Here is a 16,790-nt window from a genome sequence, read left to right on the forward strand (position 1 = left end):
TGTGTTTATATATGTGTTTATATGTGTGTTTATATATATATTTACATATGTATTTATATATGTATTTATATATGTGTTTATATATGTTTATATATGTATTTATATATATTTATATATGTGTTTATATATGTATTTATTTATATATATATATATTTATTCTGATACTCTGTTTTAGACAGAGAAAAAAAGCTGCACCTTCTTTCTACAATTCATTTCTGAGACAAATTGTTTCCCATGTTCAAAAGTGTCTATTTTTTATTGGTGCTTCAGCATGCAATATTGCACACATGAGCAAAAATCAAGTTAGACCTTGCAAATATTCATCAGAAAAATGGCTTCAATAAAACTGGAGACACGACTGTTTGTGGATCACAGCTCACACTAAGAATGTTAATGCACCAAAGCCTAACAAATCCAAGAAAACTAAGAAATGAGAGAGGTAAAAATAAACTTTTTTAATATTTTCCCCTCCTACCATATACTTTGTGTGCAGTTGTTTGGAGAAACAGGTACAGGATTTCTACCAGGAAAAGCTGGAAACTGGTATTAGAAACAGACCCAGGTACATTTACCCAGGTAAATACACCTAAGCTTTAAAGTGTATGAAAGCTTCCTTTAAGTAATTATTATTTAAGTAAATAATTATTGTCTTGCTGAGCCTGCCAGGCCCACATGTGAGAGCACAAGAGATAAAATGACTGATCTCTGTAGGAACAGAACATCTGAGCAGATGCTGTGGGGCTTCTTGTTGGTCTTTGTTGGCTTTTCTTTCCTTGTTCAGCTTACATTCTGGCAATCTGTTTGTAAATCTTCATGCCCTTCCTTGAAATCCACATTGCACTTCTTCATTTCAATAGAGAAAATCTTTTTTTGCAAGACAGAAGCTCATTTTTATGTGCACTACTGTCTTGCTGGGATGGAAATCCAAGAGTGCAACTTTTATGTGAAAATATAATGGCACAACAGTGTTATTTCATATTATGTGCTGATTGCTAGCACTGTGCAGTATTCCCCCACTGCCAATGAACTTTTCAGTCCTGTTTCTGTCTTGCTGAATGATAAAAATGATTAAGGCACTAACTGTGAAAGTGTCTAAGCCTTTCTTCAGTTAGAGAGCATTACAAATGAAGAGTAACTGAGTCTTGTCTATAATTCCTATATTTCACACATATACATTGAAGTGAGGCCCTCTACTCATCATTTTCATGCATTGTCTATGCTGTAAAAGTAGATGCATCCAGGAGTGCTTAATTACGATTTTTAATTCCCAAAAAAGGGCTACAATTCAAATTAATTCCTCCTCACCTCCCCTCAAGAAACTCCCCTTGCTGTAAGTAATAAATGTGTAGCTAAAAGGTCATAATTTTTGGAACTTCTCCCAGACATCCAGGAAAGATAAGAAAAAGCTCTCTTGACAGAGGGCTATGACATGATCAGAACAAGAGCTAGCTTTCCTCAAAGCATCTGCCAGGGTTGTATTTATGCCTGTATCTCCATTAACTGCAGCACACTGTGCTGAAAATCACAACCCTCCGACTACACAGGGAATGAAAAGTTTGTGAACGCTGTATTTTCTGTAATGTATTGTAAAAGCTGATGGAAATGAAAATTCCTACTGGAATATGACATCACTAATGAATCATGATGCATATTGATGTTTCTACTGCATATGTATATCCTGTTTTGTAATGAAAAGCCAGCTGTCACAGAATCTCTGAGAGAAAGAGCTGGAGGATAAATTAATCCCAAAACTATTGGTACCACCGCCCAAATAAAAGAGGAGGAAAAATTTGCATACAGCTATTTCAATTAGATTTTTATGACGTGTGACTGAGCCTGTATTTGTTCATACTTGCTGCATTTTCACTAACAAAAGTCCCACATAACCCTGAGAAGCAGCCACTGAAACACCGACCCACATTACCTCAGAACCACATTTAGCTAAATTACTGAGAACATGGAACAATATTAAGTTTCATCCTATTTGGTAACTGACAAGAAAAACTCATCCTTTCAAAAACTACTAAAAAATTTTCCTTTAAAAATGAATTGCAAAATGAATTGGAATCCTTTCAGCAATTGATGCCATGAGCTGTGTGCTGGAGGATGAGGATGACCCAGACCTGAATTCCTTCAGTGGAATTGCAGGCACTTGCGTAAGTGCTGATGGCCCAAGGAACACTGACACCTCCAAGGCTGGGCAGCACAAAGAATTATCCAGGGACAGGGAGGCCAAAACCTCCCCATGATGTCATTAATGTCTAAAAGAGACTGGGAGAGGAAGAGAGAGAAAAGGAACATTTGGATGTGAGTAATCCCCCAAGGTGCATGTGAGCTCAGCGAGCAGATTGATGTTTGATATGTCAGGCTGTTCTCTGTGCAAACCCTGCAGATGCCAGGTGGCTTTAAAGAACACATTTCTGCCAGGCTGACTGTTCTGTCACAGCTGGAGCTGTACACTGTACATCTGGCAGGCAAGGATGGAATCTGGTATGGCAGTGGTCGATATGGAAGAGAAATGAGAGAGGAACTCCCCACCTGAAAGTCACTTAGCCCAGGAAAACACCTAATGTATTTAATTAACATAACCAATTTGCTCCAAATCTGATGATGCCTAGAAAGTTTTCAGGATCTTGAATTTTAAGCTTGGAAAGGTTTACTTGAACCATTTCTTCAGCAATTTTGTCCTCACTGTCCAAAAGCAAGTTCAGATATTAATTAGGAAAGCATAATCTTTCTTTACTAATAGCCAAAAGAGAACACAACATAATTTTCATTGTGGCATAGTATTACTGTTAAGAGATAAAAAAACTTCATCCACCCCTTGAAATCCACATTGCACTTCTTCATTTCAATAGAGAAAATCTTTTTTGCAGGACAGCATCTCATTTTTATGTCTTGCTGGGATGGAAATCCAATCACAGCATGTCAGGAGGAAACTCTTCATGGATTTGAGCTCAGATGTGCTGGGCCCCACTTGTGGTGTCAGGTTTTGGGGTGTTGGCAGTGCACTTGCTGTGGTGTTTGTAACAAACACTTAATTACAACAAGGGAGCTGCAGCAGCCACCCAGCCCACCCTGGTCAGCTCAGGGCTGGCAAAAGTTAAAGATGCTGCTGAGGGCATTGTCCAAATGCCTCTAAAACACTTGGCAGCCCTGGGCCACTGTGGCTGATATTTAATCAATTTAGAAGGTTCATTTGAAGGGAAGGTATTTGTTCATCTCTCCATTTCATTGAGCTTTGTCTGGATCACAGTAAAAAACCTTACTGAACATAAAGTTGCATATTTGTTTAGATTAAAAGTAGAGCTGTCTCCCCTGGAAGGATAGGTTTTTCCAATATGATAAAAGAAAATAAAAATATCACAGCATACACTTGCATGTACAATTCATGGATTAGGAATACACATTAAATAATTTAAACTTAATTTAAATAATAAAACCCAAAAAAAGGAGTAAGTTTACTTTCTTTCTACAGTTGCTCACTGAAGTACTCAAACCTATCTTACACATCATCTGGACAGCAATTAGAGACTGATGGGTACCTGCTGCAACACAGATTGAGTAGAACACAAACCCACAGCACAGATATTCTGAAAACTCTGGAAAAAAACTCCAGAACATGCTAGAGTGATAGAACAAGAAAATATGCATCCTTCCTTTCAGAAGCCAGCTTGAAATACCCATTCAAATATAATGAAATTTCAGTGTTACCCTTTTAGGACTAAACAGCAATTATTTTTCATAATTAATTATTTCATAATAGCCAAGCTTTAGTCACTTCAAGCAAAAATGTTCTGCTCCAACCCAACAATTTGTTTGGTTTTTTATCCTGCTTGTAGACCAGACACTCATCAACCTCTCAGGTCTCTGGAGAGTTGTGGCTCCAGGGAACCCAGGAGGAAAAGATAAATTTGGAAAGCCATTTATCCATCTCACTAGAATTGAGATGTTATGGTTTTCATCCTTCTCCCTCTCCCCAAAATACCAGATTTGCATCATCAGAGCCCTGGGAATAAACAAACATTTTGTTAGTGGGCTCAGGAAGAAGGAAAGCACAGGGCTGTGAGGGACAGAGAGGAGAGGAGAGGAGGGCACTGTGTGCTCAGGAGTTTATTTCTTTATTTGACTGCACTGCAGACAGTCAACCAAACAACATGCAGATCATATATTTTTAAGCATTTCATAATGTCTTATTATTAATTCCAGCCCAAACCACCAAAACCAAAATTATCTGGAATTGGTGCTTGTGTGTCCTGACCCCAAAGCCAACAATGGTTGCATAAAAATAAAGATGTTAAATATCCACAGTCCTCTCAGGTTGAATTTTTTTTTAATTGATTACAGGGCAATGCCCTTTAAGGGTCTAGAGAGAAGACAGGTCTCCACTACTAACAAACTGAAATGTGGTCCTGGGTAAATTTTACTTCCAGGAAAGCAGAATGTTGCAGTCCTTTGGAGAGGGAGGCTATAAACAGAGGGCTCTTCTAAAGGAAGGAGCTTTTATTGAAGCTGTCACTTGTCATTAAACACTCCATATTTTACCTTGGCCTGATATTTTCATTAGAGCATACAGACCTTTTTCATCTGTGAATGAAAGCATTCCCTTCAGCCTTGTGCTGAATATGGGGAAAGGCTCCCTAAAATCCAGCCCACACAAACAGGACAATTATGTTCACAAAAGCAGGAAAAGCACTAGGGAAAATCAAGTAACATTAATACCATGATAACTTGTACACTTCAGTGTTGACTATCACATCACACTTCAACCTTAAATTATTTAATACATTAAATACATTATTTAAATGTATTTAATGTAAATAATAATAATAATTTAATGTAAATAATGTAAATTATGTAAATTATTTAAATAAATACATTATTTAGTCCACTTTTAATGTCAGAAAAACTTGCATATAATTATACAGAAAGCACAGCCACCAGTGCAGAATAAAACACAACATAAACAAAATGCAAAAAACTGCACTGCTCTACAGAGATCTCTAGCTGGAAAACCTGAATGGAAAAAGGTAAAGTTATCCATGCTATTCCTATTTTTATATCTATGATCTCTCTACTGCTTAAAACACTTTATAAGTAAAGAATTGGATAATTGCAAGGGTGGCTGTACATCCTTAAAGAACCCTCATATAAAGCAGCATCATTTCTTTCCACTATTTATTTTCTGAGCACTGCTACCACCAAAGCTGGACCATCTCCTTGATGTAGCAGAAACTGGTCTAAAAGAGTTTTAACAGGACTTAAAGTTCTCAGTAACTATCACTCCCTGCTCATTACTGTGTAGTACAAACATTTTACATAATTTACTGTTTCTTAGAGAAAAAAAAGACAAAAAAAAGAAAGAAAAAGTGGTTTCAGTATGCAAATAGAAGCTGAGACAAAACACATTTCAGGCTTTTTTCAGTGTGTTACATATGTGAAGAAGGTAGAAAAAATGAAAAGGAAAATGATTATTTGTAGGGGAGAGCCAGAAAAGGAAGCCATCCCTTTTAAAATCTGGAAGTGTTACATAAAAACAAAGATGATGGTCTGATGGAATGGTGTCACTCAATAAATAAATATGTAATTGCAAGGCAAATGTCAAGCACCAGCTGACTTTTCAGACTTGAAATATAGATTTACTCAGAGAAATCTAACCAAATATTGTAGTAGTTTAGGAATTTTTAAAGACATTTCAGTAATACCAGGAGGATTGTGTTATTTAAATGTAGCTGCCACACAAGGAGAGCCTTGTGAGCTGCCACAGCACTACAGCCACAAAAGCCATCAGCAGATGTAGAAATCCCACATTCCTGCCTTTTGTAAGGGTCTGCACTTATGAAATCATTTTCATACCCTTGGAACTTAACTCTTTCAGTGCCCTGCACATACAGGACTGGAGCTGATGGATAAAACCACAAACTCTGGGAGCAATCCCCATGGAGAAATGTTTCTGTGGTTCTCCCAAAGTTTTAGCTGGAAACATCCCCCCAGCACCCCACAGAACAAAGTCAAGGAGTTTCTGTTTGAAATAAGGAGAGAATTTATCTTTACTAGAGAACCCTCAGGATGTGTTCTGTGTCTTCACTCTAGATGTATTAAGATTGGTGGCTGATAAAAAGAAACAGGATTTAACCTAGGATAACAGAGGAAAACACCAAAGAAAGGCTTGCTCTTTAAAGATTTACAAAATGCAAGACTACAGGGTAGGGTGCAGCTTCCATGCTTATTTTCACTCACCAAAAAGAAAGTTATTTTTGTCAATTAAAGAAAACACAGTCAAAATGTTTATTATCTCCACACTTACCATCATGGTATCTTTGCTCTACTCCAAGCCACTAATTCAATATTTTTATGACAGCAATTGAAAACTTACCATTTGATCAACCTCCTGCAGCTAATCCCAACACACAGCACACACTGGGGAATATTTCACTTTTATACCACTGACTTGCTTATGCCTGGGCAGATCTGAGTAACCAGATAACTCTGTGAGCAGCATGATCACCTCAGAAATAAAGCCAACTGACCAGTAAGAACACCAAGAATTCATGAGGTAAATAAGGATTACACTTAGAAAACACCTCCAGTTAGCCCACAACAATTCCAGCTTTCTCTAAGAAAACTTACCTCCTTTATCTTTCATTTACTGAAGAAAAGACACCAGTATAAGGTAGGAAGAGCTGGGAAAATACACAAAACAGCTAAAGAAAAAGGCTGTTAGGAGAGCAGAGAAGAAAGAAATGCCACACCAATCTCAACACAGAATTGATGTCATTATTTCAATGATGCACTTCAGAACCAAGCTGACAGTTAAAAGTATATTTTCCTCCTATGAAAACTGAGCAGGATGGGAAGGGAATGAGACAGGCTGCTTTGTGTGAAATGCTGTGGGATAGATGTGTCCTTTTAAACAATCAGTAAAATGTTGTGAGGAAACAGAAATGAGAAGAGCCAGCTCAGCCTGCCCCCATCCCAATTGTGTTAATTCAGTTCCCACCTTACCTGAAGCTGTTGGGAGCTGTCATTAAGGTTATCCTCTCGTCTCCTGGCCTCCTCCAGCATCTGTGCACTCTTCTTTTTCTCCACTTGTTCTTTGTGCTTCAGATTTGCTACTTTCTTATTCTGATCTTTAACTTGCCTGCAAAAGAGAGGAGCACTCAGAGCGTGGTCCAGAGCTGCTTCCATCAGCCAGGCCAGGGGACAGGCAGCACCAAACTCATCCTCCAGCATCACCCTCAACTGTTACAAAAGCATTATTTATCATTTATTATTTTTTATTTATTATTTATTATTTATCATTTATCATTTATTATTTATTATTTTTATTTATTTATTTATTAGTCATCTATCTTTTATTTTTAATTATTCATTATCATTTATTATTATTTATTATTCATTATTTATTATTCATTATTCATTATTTATTATTTTGGTATAGATATTATTATTATTCACTACATATTATTCATTAATATTATTATTCATTACTATTAATCAAAAGATGCACCTGTCCTCTTGTGACTTTGGGGAAGAAAACTCTTCTCTGCACACACACACACACACACACATGTACACATAAAACCACAGACATCTAATAACCTATTTTGTTTTGGGTACCACTGTACCTAATGTGAGGGAAACAGGAGTGAAAGGAAAAACTACTGAATTTACTAAATAAAAAATACTGAAATGTGACTTGAATATAGAGGATTACAAGAATTATGCAATCTGTTTCCAGAAGTAAAACAATTTCTTTCCAAACTCAAGTTCTTGTCCATTTTCCTGATATTTTGAGGGATTTCCCATCCCTTCTTTTTTACACAAACAAGACACAACGAGTAAGAACAAACTGTCTGGGGAAGTGTGTATAATTTCCTTTTCACTTGCATCTATGGACTATTTTTGATGATCCTGGCAGTAACCATTGCCTGCAGCCAGGGTTTGGCCTTTCAGGGCATTAAGACACATGGAATATTGAATCTAATTACAGACCCTTTAATCTCAGCCTCCTGACCACAGAGAACTTCAGTCTAAACTTTTGGTCCAATCAAAACAAAACAGGCTAGCTTTGCTTCCTCAGCCCTTTTCTCCATAATTATATCTGGAGTTTGGATTTTGGAATAAGAGACAGATTCTTGGGTTGCAAGATTTCCCCAAAACATCATGCAAGTAGTGGAGACAGCTCTTTAATTTAGTGTTTAGGAAACAGAATGATACACCAGCTTCAGATCTGGTATGTTATCCACACAGACAGGGAAGAATGTTCCTTCTGTATTTCAGAAATACTTTTAGAACAGATGACAAACAACCCTTCCTTAATAATTTCTTCAGATCTCACAACAGAAGTATGATCAAGAGCACATCCCTTTGTGATATATTTATGTTCCAATTATGTGCCATATGACCAGTTAGTGCTTTGAGTTCCTCCAAAAACACTTGGCTTCAGCTCTGAGCTCTGCTTTTTCCCAGTGTAAGCCAACTGAGGCTGGGAAAAATTTCCTTTTTTCAGCAAGTTTTCCTTGGTGCTAAAACAAACCATGAGGGTGAAAAAGCGCTGATGGCCTCTAGAGACCGATAAAAAAGGAAAGTGCTTTTCTGAGGATGTTAAAGGATTATTGGCATATTTAACTCCCCTGTCCAGGAGTTCCAGCTGATTGCAGTCAGGATGCTTTTTAAACACAAGCAGTGTAATTGTTGAGTTATTCTAACCCAGTGCTGGCAGTGGGCACCTTGCCCAGTTTGAAAGCAGACTTGCTCAGTGATTAAACAACTTATTGGAAATATTATGCTGGCACCAACTCAGCTTGTACAATCCATGGTTCTATTTGTCCAATCAAATACACACAGAAAGCACAGCTAAATCGATGCAGAAAATGAAAATATGCCAGTCCAACACTTTCAATTCCATAGGAGAATTTTTACTCGACTTTTAAATTAAAATTAGAAAATTAAGATTTTTTTTTTTTTATAAATTTGCAAAGCCAGGTTCACATATTGGGAAAATGATCTTTATTACTATAACCACCTAGTTAGATAAGACAATATAATAAATATAATAAATATATTAATAACAATATTAATAAAGCCCCAACCCTCATCCAAATATGTCTGAAATCGATAATCTCCTACATGGTCCAAAATATTTTCAAACAAATATTTCAAAGAAAGGAGTAATTATAAAGATATGTAGTACTGACATTTTCCTTCTCATGTCTGAACCAAAATGAATGACATTCTAATATATTAGGTAGATGTTTTGAGACAAAGATAAGCTTCATTAAAGTTAAATCTGGAAGTTACCTAGTGTTTGTGATACTGAGATCAATCTTCACAAAACCTTCTACTAGACCAGGCTGCTCCATTTAACCTGGCTTTGAATCAGGTCCAAGATACAACTATCCCTCTGCATCTCTGATGTCAAAAAGGAACAAAAGTTGGGCCATGAACTTTTCAAGCAATGCAGGTATCAATGGCATTAACTAAAATTTCCCAAATTGTTTAATTGTATAAATCTGAGATGGTCACGTGAAACTCCAAATCCATAAACCTAAAAAGGCTTGGAGTAATTTGAGACATGAAAAACACATTTCATCTCACCTCAATGCCTGTGTAGCAATGGAAATTCTCACTTTTGCAATCCCTCATGCAAAAATCCTGCAAAAGGTTCAGCACACACAAATCCACAGCCCTTGGATGTTTGGACAATGAAAGTTCTGTGAAGCTCTAAAAACTTCTTACTCCTAATTTTAATATCAAGAGACCTCCTGATAATAATGGTTTATTAGGTATCACCCCATTAACTGCTCAGTGAGACAGTTCTGTTGTTGTTTTAAACACTGCTGATTGTTATAAACAATTTCTTCTTCACACCACCACTGAACAATGTGCACAACTGGACCACATACTGAACTGGCACAATAAAATAAAATGAAATAAAATGAAATAAAATAAAATGAAATTAAAAAAAATTTAAAATAAAAAATTAAAATAAAATAAAATAAAATAAAATAAAATAAAATAAAATGAAATAAAATAAAAAATAAAATGAAATAAAATAAAATAAAATGAAATAAAATAAAATGAAATATAATAAAATGAAATAAAATGAAATGAAATAAAATAAAATAAAAAAATTAAATAAAATGAAACTAAATGAAACGAAATGAAATAAATAAAACAAAACAAAACAAAATAAAATAAAATGAAATAAAATAAAATGAAACAAAATAAAATAAAATAAAATAAAAAGAAAAAAATGAAATAAAATAAAATAAAATAAAATAAAATAAATAAAATAAAACAAAACAAAATAAAATGAAATGAAACAAAATGAAATAAAATAAAATAAAATAAAATAAAATAAAATAAAATTAAATGAAACGAAATGAAATAAAATAAAATAAAACAAAACAAAACTAAATGAAATAAAATAAAATAAAATAATAAAATAAAATAAAATAAAACAAAACAAAACAAAATAAAACAAAACAAAACAAAACAAAATAAAACAAAACAAAACAAAATAAAATAAAATAAAACAAAACAAAATAAAATAAAATAAAATAAAATAAAATAAAATAAAATAAAATAAAATAACATACAGAAGGATGTGACTGAAGTCAGCATGCTGCAACTGGGACATTTTATGAGGAGGAAATTTTTTCATAATATATGTGCATAAGGAAGCTTGTTAGGAAGAAAGAAACAGAAAGGAAGAAACAAAGCTCTGTAACTCCCTCAGTTTGAGAGCTTAATTTTGTAAGCTTGATGTTCTTTTAACTCTTTTGAGTGCAATTGCACATATATAGATATAGATTGATTTAAAACACAGGTCCCTATCAAAGGGACAGTTAAGTTTAAAAAAAACAACCTTATTCTCTGAGAGTATTTCTATTAAAACTGGAAAAACCTGCCCAAGATTAAAGACAGTAAAAAGAGAATGACTTATGTACAAAGATGGCAAGAGCTGAGGGGTTTATGAATGTTTTTAGAAAGCACTGCTGTTTGAATGTGCAGCAAACAGCAATTTGCAATGTGCATGTGGGCTCCTCAGCCAAAATAAAGAGCTAATGAACTTCTGAGAGACACATTAAATATTACCATAAATACACATTCCTACCAAAACATCTCTGCAAAAACAGGACTGCAAAAGAGAGAAAGGATTCTGGCAATTTTAATTAAATTGGTCCCAGGTCACATTCAGTGAGATAAAGCTTTGAAGAAAGTATTAACTGGAACCAGCAGAAACAATAACAAAACTAACAAGAGCAAAAGAACCTCATCCCAAAAGATGTTTATTCTCAGAGTCACCTCAAATCCAGTAACAAAAATGTTATAGTCATATATAAAAGAAGAAAAATCTAATGAGAAAGCTTATGTTGAATTTCAGTGAAGAATCCCACTCATTTTGGAAATCACAATTTCTTTTGCATTTTTAATAGCAATTTTAAGATAACTATCCTTTTTTCAGAGTCCAGCTGCTAAAACATTTTGCCCTCAGAAGTGAAAACTCTTTTCCATTATTTTGAATTTTTCTCCATTTCACACCAAGTCACCCCAAGTGCTGTTACAGTGTAATGTATCAGATACAAGGAAGTAGAATCAAATTCAGGTTTCTGATTTAAAAACATTTGCTCCAAGGTGTTTCAGCTAAAGACAGGCCAAGATATTCAGAATAAATCATTTCACATCCTTTGATTTTGGGTGTCCAGTTCAGGCCATGTGCCTGATGAAAAAATGCCCTGAGATTTCCTAATTTGAACACTGAAACCAACTGTTAATGTCTATGGCTTTACTCTTCCTTTAATAAAACAAAATAAAACAAAAAATCACTTTTAAGAAGACACACCTTTCCACTTCTCTGTGAAATTCTTGAATTTCCAGTGATGAAATATAGCCCAAAACCATGGGGAATAAAGTCAAACAATCACAATAAGCAATAAAAAATTTCAAATGCAGAGATTTCCCATTTTAAAATGATTTCAGAAGAGGAAGACAAATAATAATAAATAAATAAACAACAGAAGAGCAGTGGAGCAGCAGGCACTCCTGAAAAGTGGCAAGTGACTTTGTTACCCATCTCTCCCTGGCAAAACCTTTCCTCACTAAGACCAATTACTACATAGGCCCTTTTATTTATTAATGCTTTCATGAAATCATTTTTTTCCTGTACTAATCTCAATATTTTTTTTCATTTTGACACCAATCTCATTATCTTTTACTGTAATATACATCAGCACATAGAGCTGCTAATTGTCTCCTCCTCACATGGATTTTCATGCTACACATTAAGCTATTACCTGCATCTGGTTATCTTTTCTGACATAATTTCAGATGTTATTCAAGAGAAGTTCATAAAATGTTAACTGAGAATATAAGTTAATTTGAATTTGAATATTATATTTTATATATATAAATAGTATATATATATATATACTTTTCCTTCACATTTACGTGGCTAACCCACAACAGTTTTTTTTTTAGAACAATCCAGGTTAAGCAAACATTTAAAATGCTTTAAACCACCACAGAAAACAGAACCTGCAACAAGAAGTGTCCACACACACAGGTTGTATTTCACAGTGAATCAGGAACAAACCTTGTGCTCTGCTACAGAAAAAACCTCGTTTGACTCATCAGGCTGACAAATATTTCATGTCAGAGGCATTGCTGAGCTCAAGCCCTCACTGCTGTAGCATTACCACCACCCACAGGATGCTGCAGCTACTGATCCTGGTGGACAGATGAACTTTAAAGAACTTTAAAGAACTTTAAAGAACATTTAAGAACTTTAAAGAACTTTAAAGGACACTGTGTGTCTCAACATGACTTAAATTGATAAAACAGTCAATGTGACTGAGAAAGCCTGCACCAAAACTGGATGCAATGTCCTAATAAGTTACTTTGTTTTGAATTGTCAGAGTACCTTGTGCTATGAAATGTTAGGCTCTGCAATGTGTAGTGTAGAATTACAGAGCATCTCGAGTTGGGAGATACAAAGATGATCGAGTCCAACTCCCTGCTTGTTTCAGAACCATTCCCCTGAGAGCACTGTCCTTCTCATCCAAAATAAAGAGCTAATGAACTTCTGAGAGCCATGAAATATCACCATAAAGACACATTCCTGCTGGAACAGGCTGGGAGCTGTGACCACTGCTCTGCTCCAGTGTCCCCATGGTGCTCCTCAGCCTGTTCCTGGTGTCCTGAGCATCCTCTGCTCCCTTCTCCTCCTGTCCTGTCACTGCTCCCCACAGCCCTCCCTGAGGATGCTGCTATCACTGATAAGCTCTCCAAGCACTTTGGAGTCCTAAGAGACACACAGCAGCATCCAAACGATGATATTTACCCCAAAATTTCCTTTGTCTTTGTTTCAAAGGTCTTCCCCCACAAAATATTTTAGCTGGCCGTATCTTTAACCACAACTTCTGAATTTAAAAGATCATCAATACAGAGGCACAGCTGAGTTGTTTGGGTTTTATTGCTTTTTTTTTTTGCAGGTTTTTTTGTAGTTTTGGTACACAAAGAAAAATATTGACATTCTGGGGCATATAGCAGAAGGAAACTAAGGAAAAACTCTGCCCAAAAATGCTGCTTTGTTTTGAAAATAAGGGAAAAAAACTGTTCTGAAAGGTTTTGACTTGGCTTTTAATTGCTCAAAACTCCTCAGGGTCACCAAATCATGGGGAATGATGGCACTGTTTGGAAAGCCTAATTGTCTGACCTCAAGAAAAAGCAAGTGATGAAAAGAAGATAAATAAGTGAGGAAGGAAACAGGACTGACATCTCACAGCCCCATCACCACATCTGGCTGAGTGACTACAGCCCAAGGGAAGCTGCCAAGCCTTGAACAAAGTTCTTCATCTTAGGCATGGAAAAACCAGGATCAGGGGAATTCCACACTGTTGAAGGTCTACATGGAATTTCCTAAGCTTGGGGTTTGTTTTTAAGGGCTGCAAGTGTTATCTGGGGCTGCTCCTTGGCTTTGGCTGCACACAGCACTTCCAGCCCTCGAGTAGTTTATCACTATTATAACAAGATCAAAATATTATTTTCAATAATATATTCATATATTTTAATATATTCAATAATATATACTAATATATATAATATAATAATATATATTTCAACTTTCAATGTTGTAACAAGATCAAAAATGGTGCTTTAAATTACTGCCTAAAAGAAGTAATAATTTCCCTGTGCTTCAGAAACTCAGTTTAATATCACCACCTCTGCTGCTCATTGCATCCAGGCTAAAAGACCAATCACTTAAACTCTTCTTGTGCAGCACTCAGCTGTATTTCTGCCTGTGAACCTCTCCCAAAACCTCTCTTCATTTTGCACTGCTCCTGCCACAAGGTGAGGAATGCCAAGGTAAATATTCTCAGATCCTGAAGATTTAACTGGGCTGCTGCATGTAAGTCAAATTGTCCCACGGTGGCTTTAAGGGATGGGGGGTGGACTTCATTTCCTGAGGCTTGGAAACTTTGATTTCTAAAAACAAAGTATGTGTTCAGGTCAGCACTGGAGGAGGCAAGGGATGAAGGCTGTGGGGAACTCACCCCAAATTTTAGGAACAGGAGCCCAAGAGTGTCAGAATCAAGAGGTGCTGAAGTCAAGGCTTCAAGGAGATCTCGGCTTCACTGTCTTTCCTCAGTGATAAGAATTATTTGCATGATCTAATGCACATTTCCTGATGCACTCAGCACATCAGCACATCCCTGCAGCTGAAACAACCCCAAGGTTTTCTTCCAGAAACAGCTGATGGAAGATATGAGATAGGGGAAGCCAGAGGAACATAGGAACTCAATAGAATAAAAAAAATGTTATCCCAACCCTCCCCTAATTTAGAGACACCTTGGAAAAGAAATCTACCACCTGATTCATTAGCAACAATGAGGTTTACCAGGTAATAACGTGGAGTAAGTTATAAATGCATTAATCTCCATGGAATATTTCATGAGGGAATTAAAGAAACACCACCAGAATTAACCAGGGTGCTCTCCAGTCACTCCAGCCACATACAATGGCAGCCAAATGCTGCTGAGTATTCTCAAAAAAAAAGAAGAAAATAAAAATTGACCCAACCAACTGGCTAAAATTGAGGGATTATCAGCAGAGATTAAACAAAATGTTGAGTGCAACAAGTCCCTATCAAATCAAGCAAACCAAAGATTTACTTTCAGACAGGGCCAAATACATGACATTAAATATTTCTGGTAAACAGCACCTCATGTTTCCATTAATCTCTAATTATGGTTTTGTAGATAAAATCCTTTGCACCTATTTGTTCAGCTAATGTGCAGCTAAAAAAAAGATGAATAAAACAAATGTGCAGCTTCCCAAACACTTAAATTCCTAGGAAGCAAGTTCTGTGCTGAAAATGATGAATACCTGGATGAACACATATGATGTATTCATTGATGATAAATCCATCATTTCATAACTGCTGTAGAATTTTAAATCAAACTTCAAAGATTAAATATCAAGTTAATTATATGTCAGGTTTGATATCTAGTTTTGAAAGATGACACAAGTTGAACTAGAAATGAAACCTTTAACCTTAAAACCTTGCAACTTTTTATTGTTGCTAGGAACATTAAAAACACAAATTTCAGGTGAACTCTGAAATAAACCTGAAACACATTGGCATGGGTGTTCCTTTGTTAAGGAAAATACTTTATAATTATAAAATACTAATATTTTAAGGACTTTAATAAAAGCATTCAGTAGTTCAACAAATAAGTTGGTCCTGTTGTATTTTTTTGCCTGCTTTTGTTAATTGAGCAAACAGATGCAAAGCCAAAAATGACATTTATAAAAGGGCTGATGGTGTGGATTCCTTGTCCCTGCACCACGCTGGGTGAGTTGAATTTGGCCCTAAGAGTGTGGGAAGAAATCCCAAAGGTGCTTTTCTCTTTAACTCAGCTCACAAACCCTGGGAGCAGATCACACACAGCCTCTCTGCTCCCAAAAGTGTTTCCAAACAGCAATAAAATCTTCCTTATGAATGGTATTTTATTGAGGTTTCAGAGGGTATTTCTGTGATCTGAGATAACATGTGTCTTTTTTAACTGCTCTCCCACTAGCCAGAAGAGAAAACAAATCACAATGCAGCAGTTGTTTTCTCTCAGATGGGCATGAGATCTTTTAATTCCTTCCAGAACAATACCCAATACAAACAACAATTAAAAACAAAAATCAAATGTAAAAATTAGCCATTGTATCCAAGCAAAAAATTTATGTAAGGAGAAGAAAATTTGAAAACTAGACAATTAATAACCAAGCTAGAGTTGTTTAAAACATGTTTATGTATGTAAACAAGCTATGAAGAGAGGAAAGTCCTTTCTAAAAATTTTCAGGAATTTGGGATAAGAGTTGAACATTATTATTCTGTCCTCTTGATAGCTGAATGTTTAAAAATAAATAGCAAGATATGGCTCACACATTTAAGCTGACAAATACTGAAAATCCAGGCTTCAAGCAAAAAGCATTAAACTTAGCAGTTGTTATTAAACTTTAAAACCAAAAGCACCATGAATGCAGTAACTCAGTGCATGAGGATTTCTGATATAAAAGGAAATACGTTCACAAGAGCATTCAGTCTTGTAAAAAATAAAGGAAAAGATGCTAATAAATATAAAGGAATAAAAATAAAGGAAGCAATGCTAGCAGGATCATTCTGAAATCATGTAAACCTGTCCATTTTGGGGGTAAAAGCCTGATGATTTTATGTCACTGAGATATAAATAAATATATTTATATTTATATCTATATCTATATAAATAAAT

The 16,790-nt window shown here is 35.5% G+C and overlaps 1 protein-coding gene across 5 annotated transcripts in view; it reads right to left on the reverse strand.

Annotated features, from left to right (window-relative positions):
- Positions 1-16,790, reverse strand: part of ERC1 (ELKS/RAB6-interacting/CAST family member 1) — a 284,117-nt gene that overhangs the window by 129,465 nt on the left and 137,862 nt on the right. For all 5 annotated transcript variants that reach the window (XM_015627633.3, XM_015627634.2, XM_015627636.3 and 2 more), the window contains one exon: positions 7,006-7,141. In XM_015627633.3, the coding sequence (XP_015483119.1) occupies positions 7,006-7,141 (136 nt within the window). The remainder of the gene's footprint in view (positions 1-7,005; positions 7,142-16,790) is intronic.

This window comes from Parus major, chromosome 1A (genome assembly GCF_001522545.3).
Source record: "Parus major isolate Abel chromosome 1A, Parus_major1.1, whole genome shotgun sequence".
NCBI classification, from domain to species: Eukaryota; Metazoa; Chordata; class Aves; order Passeriformes; family Paridae; genus Parus; species Parus major.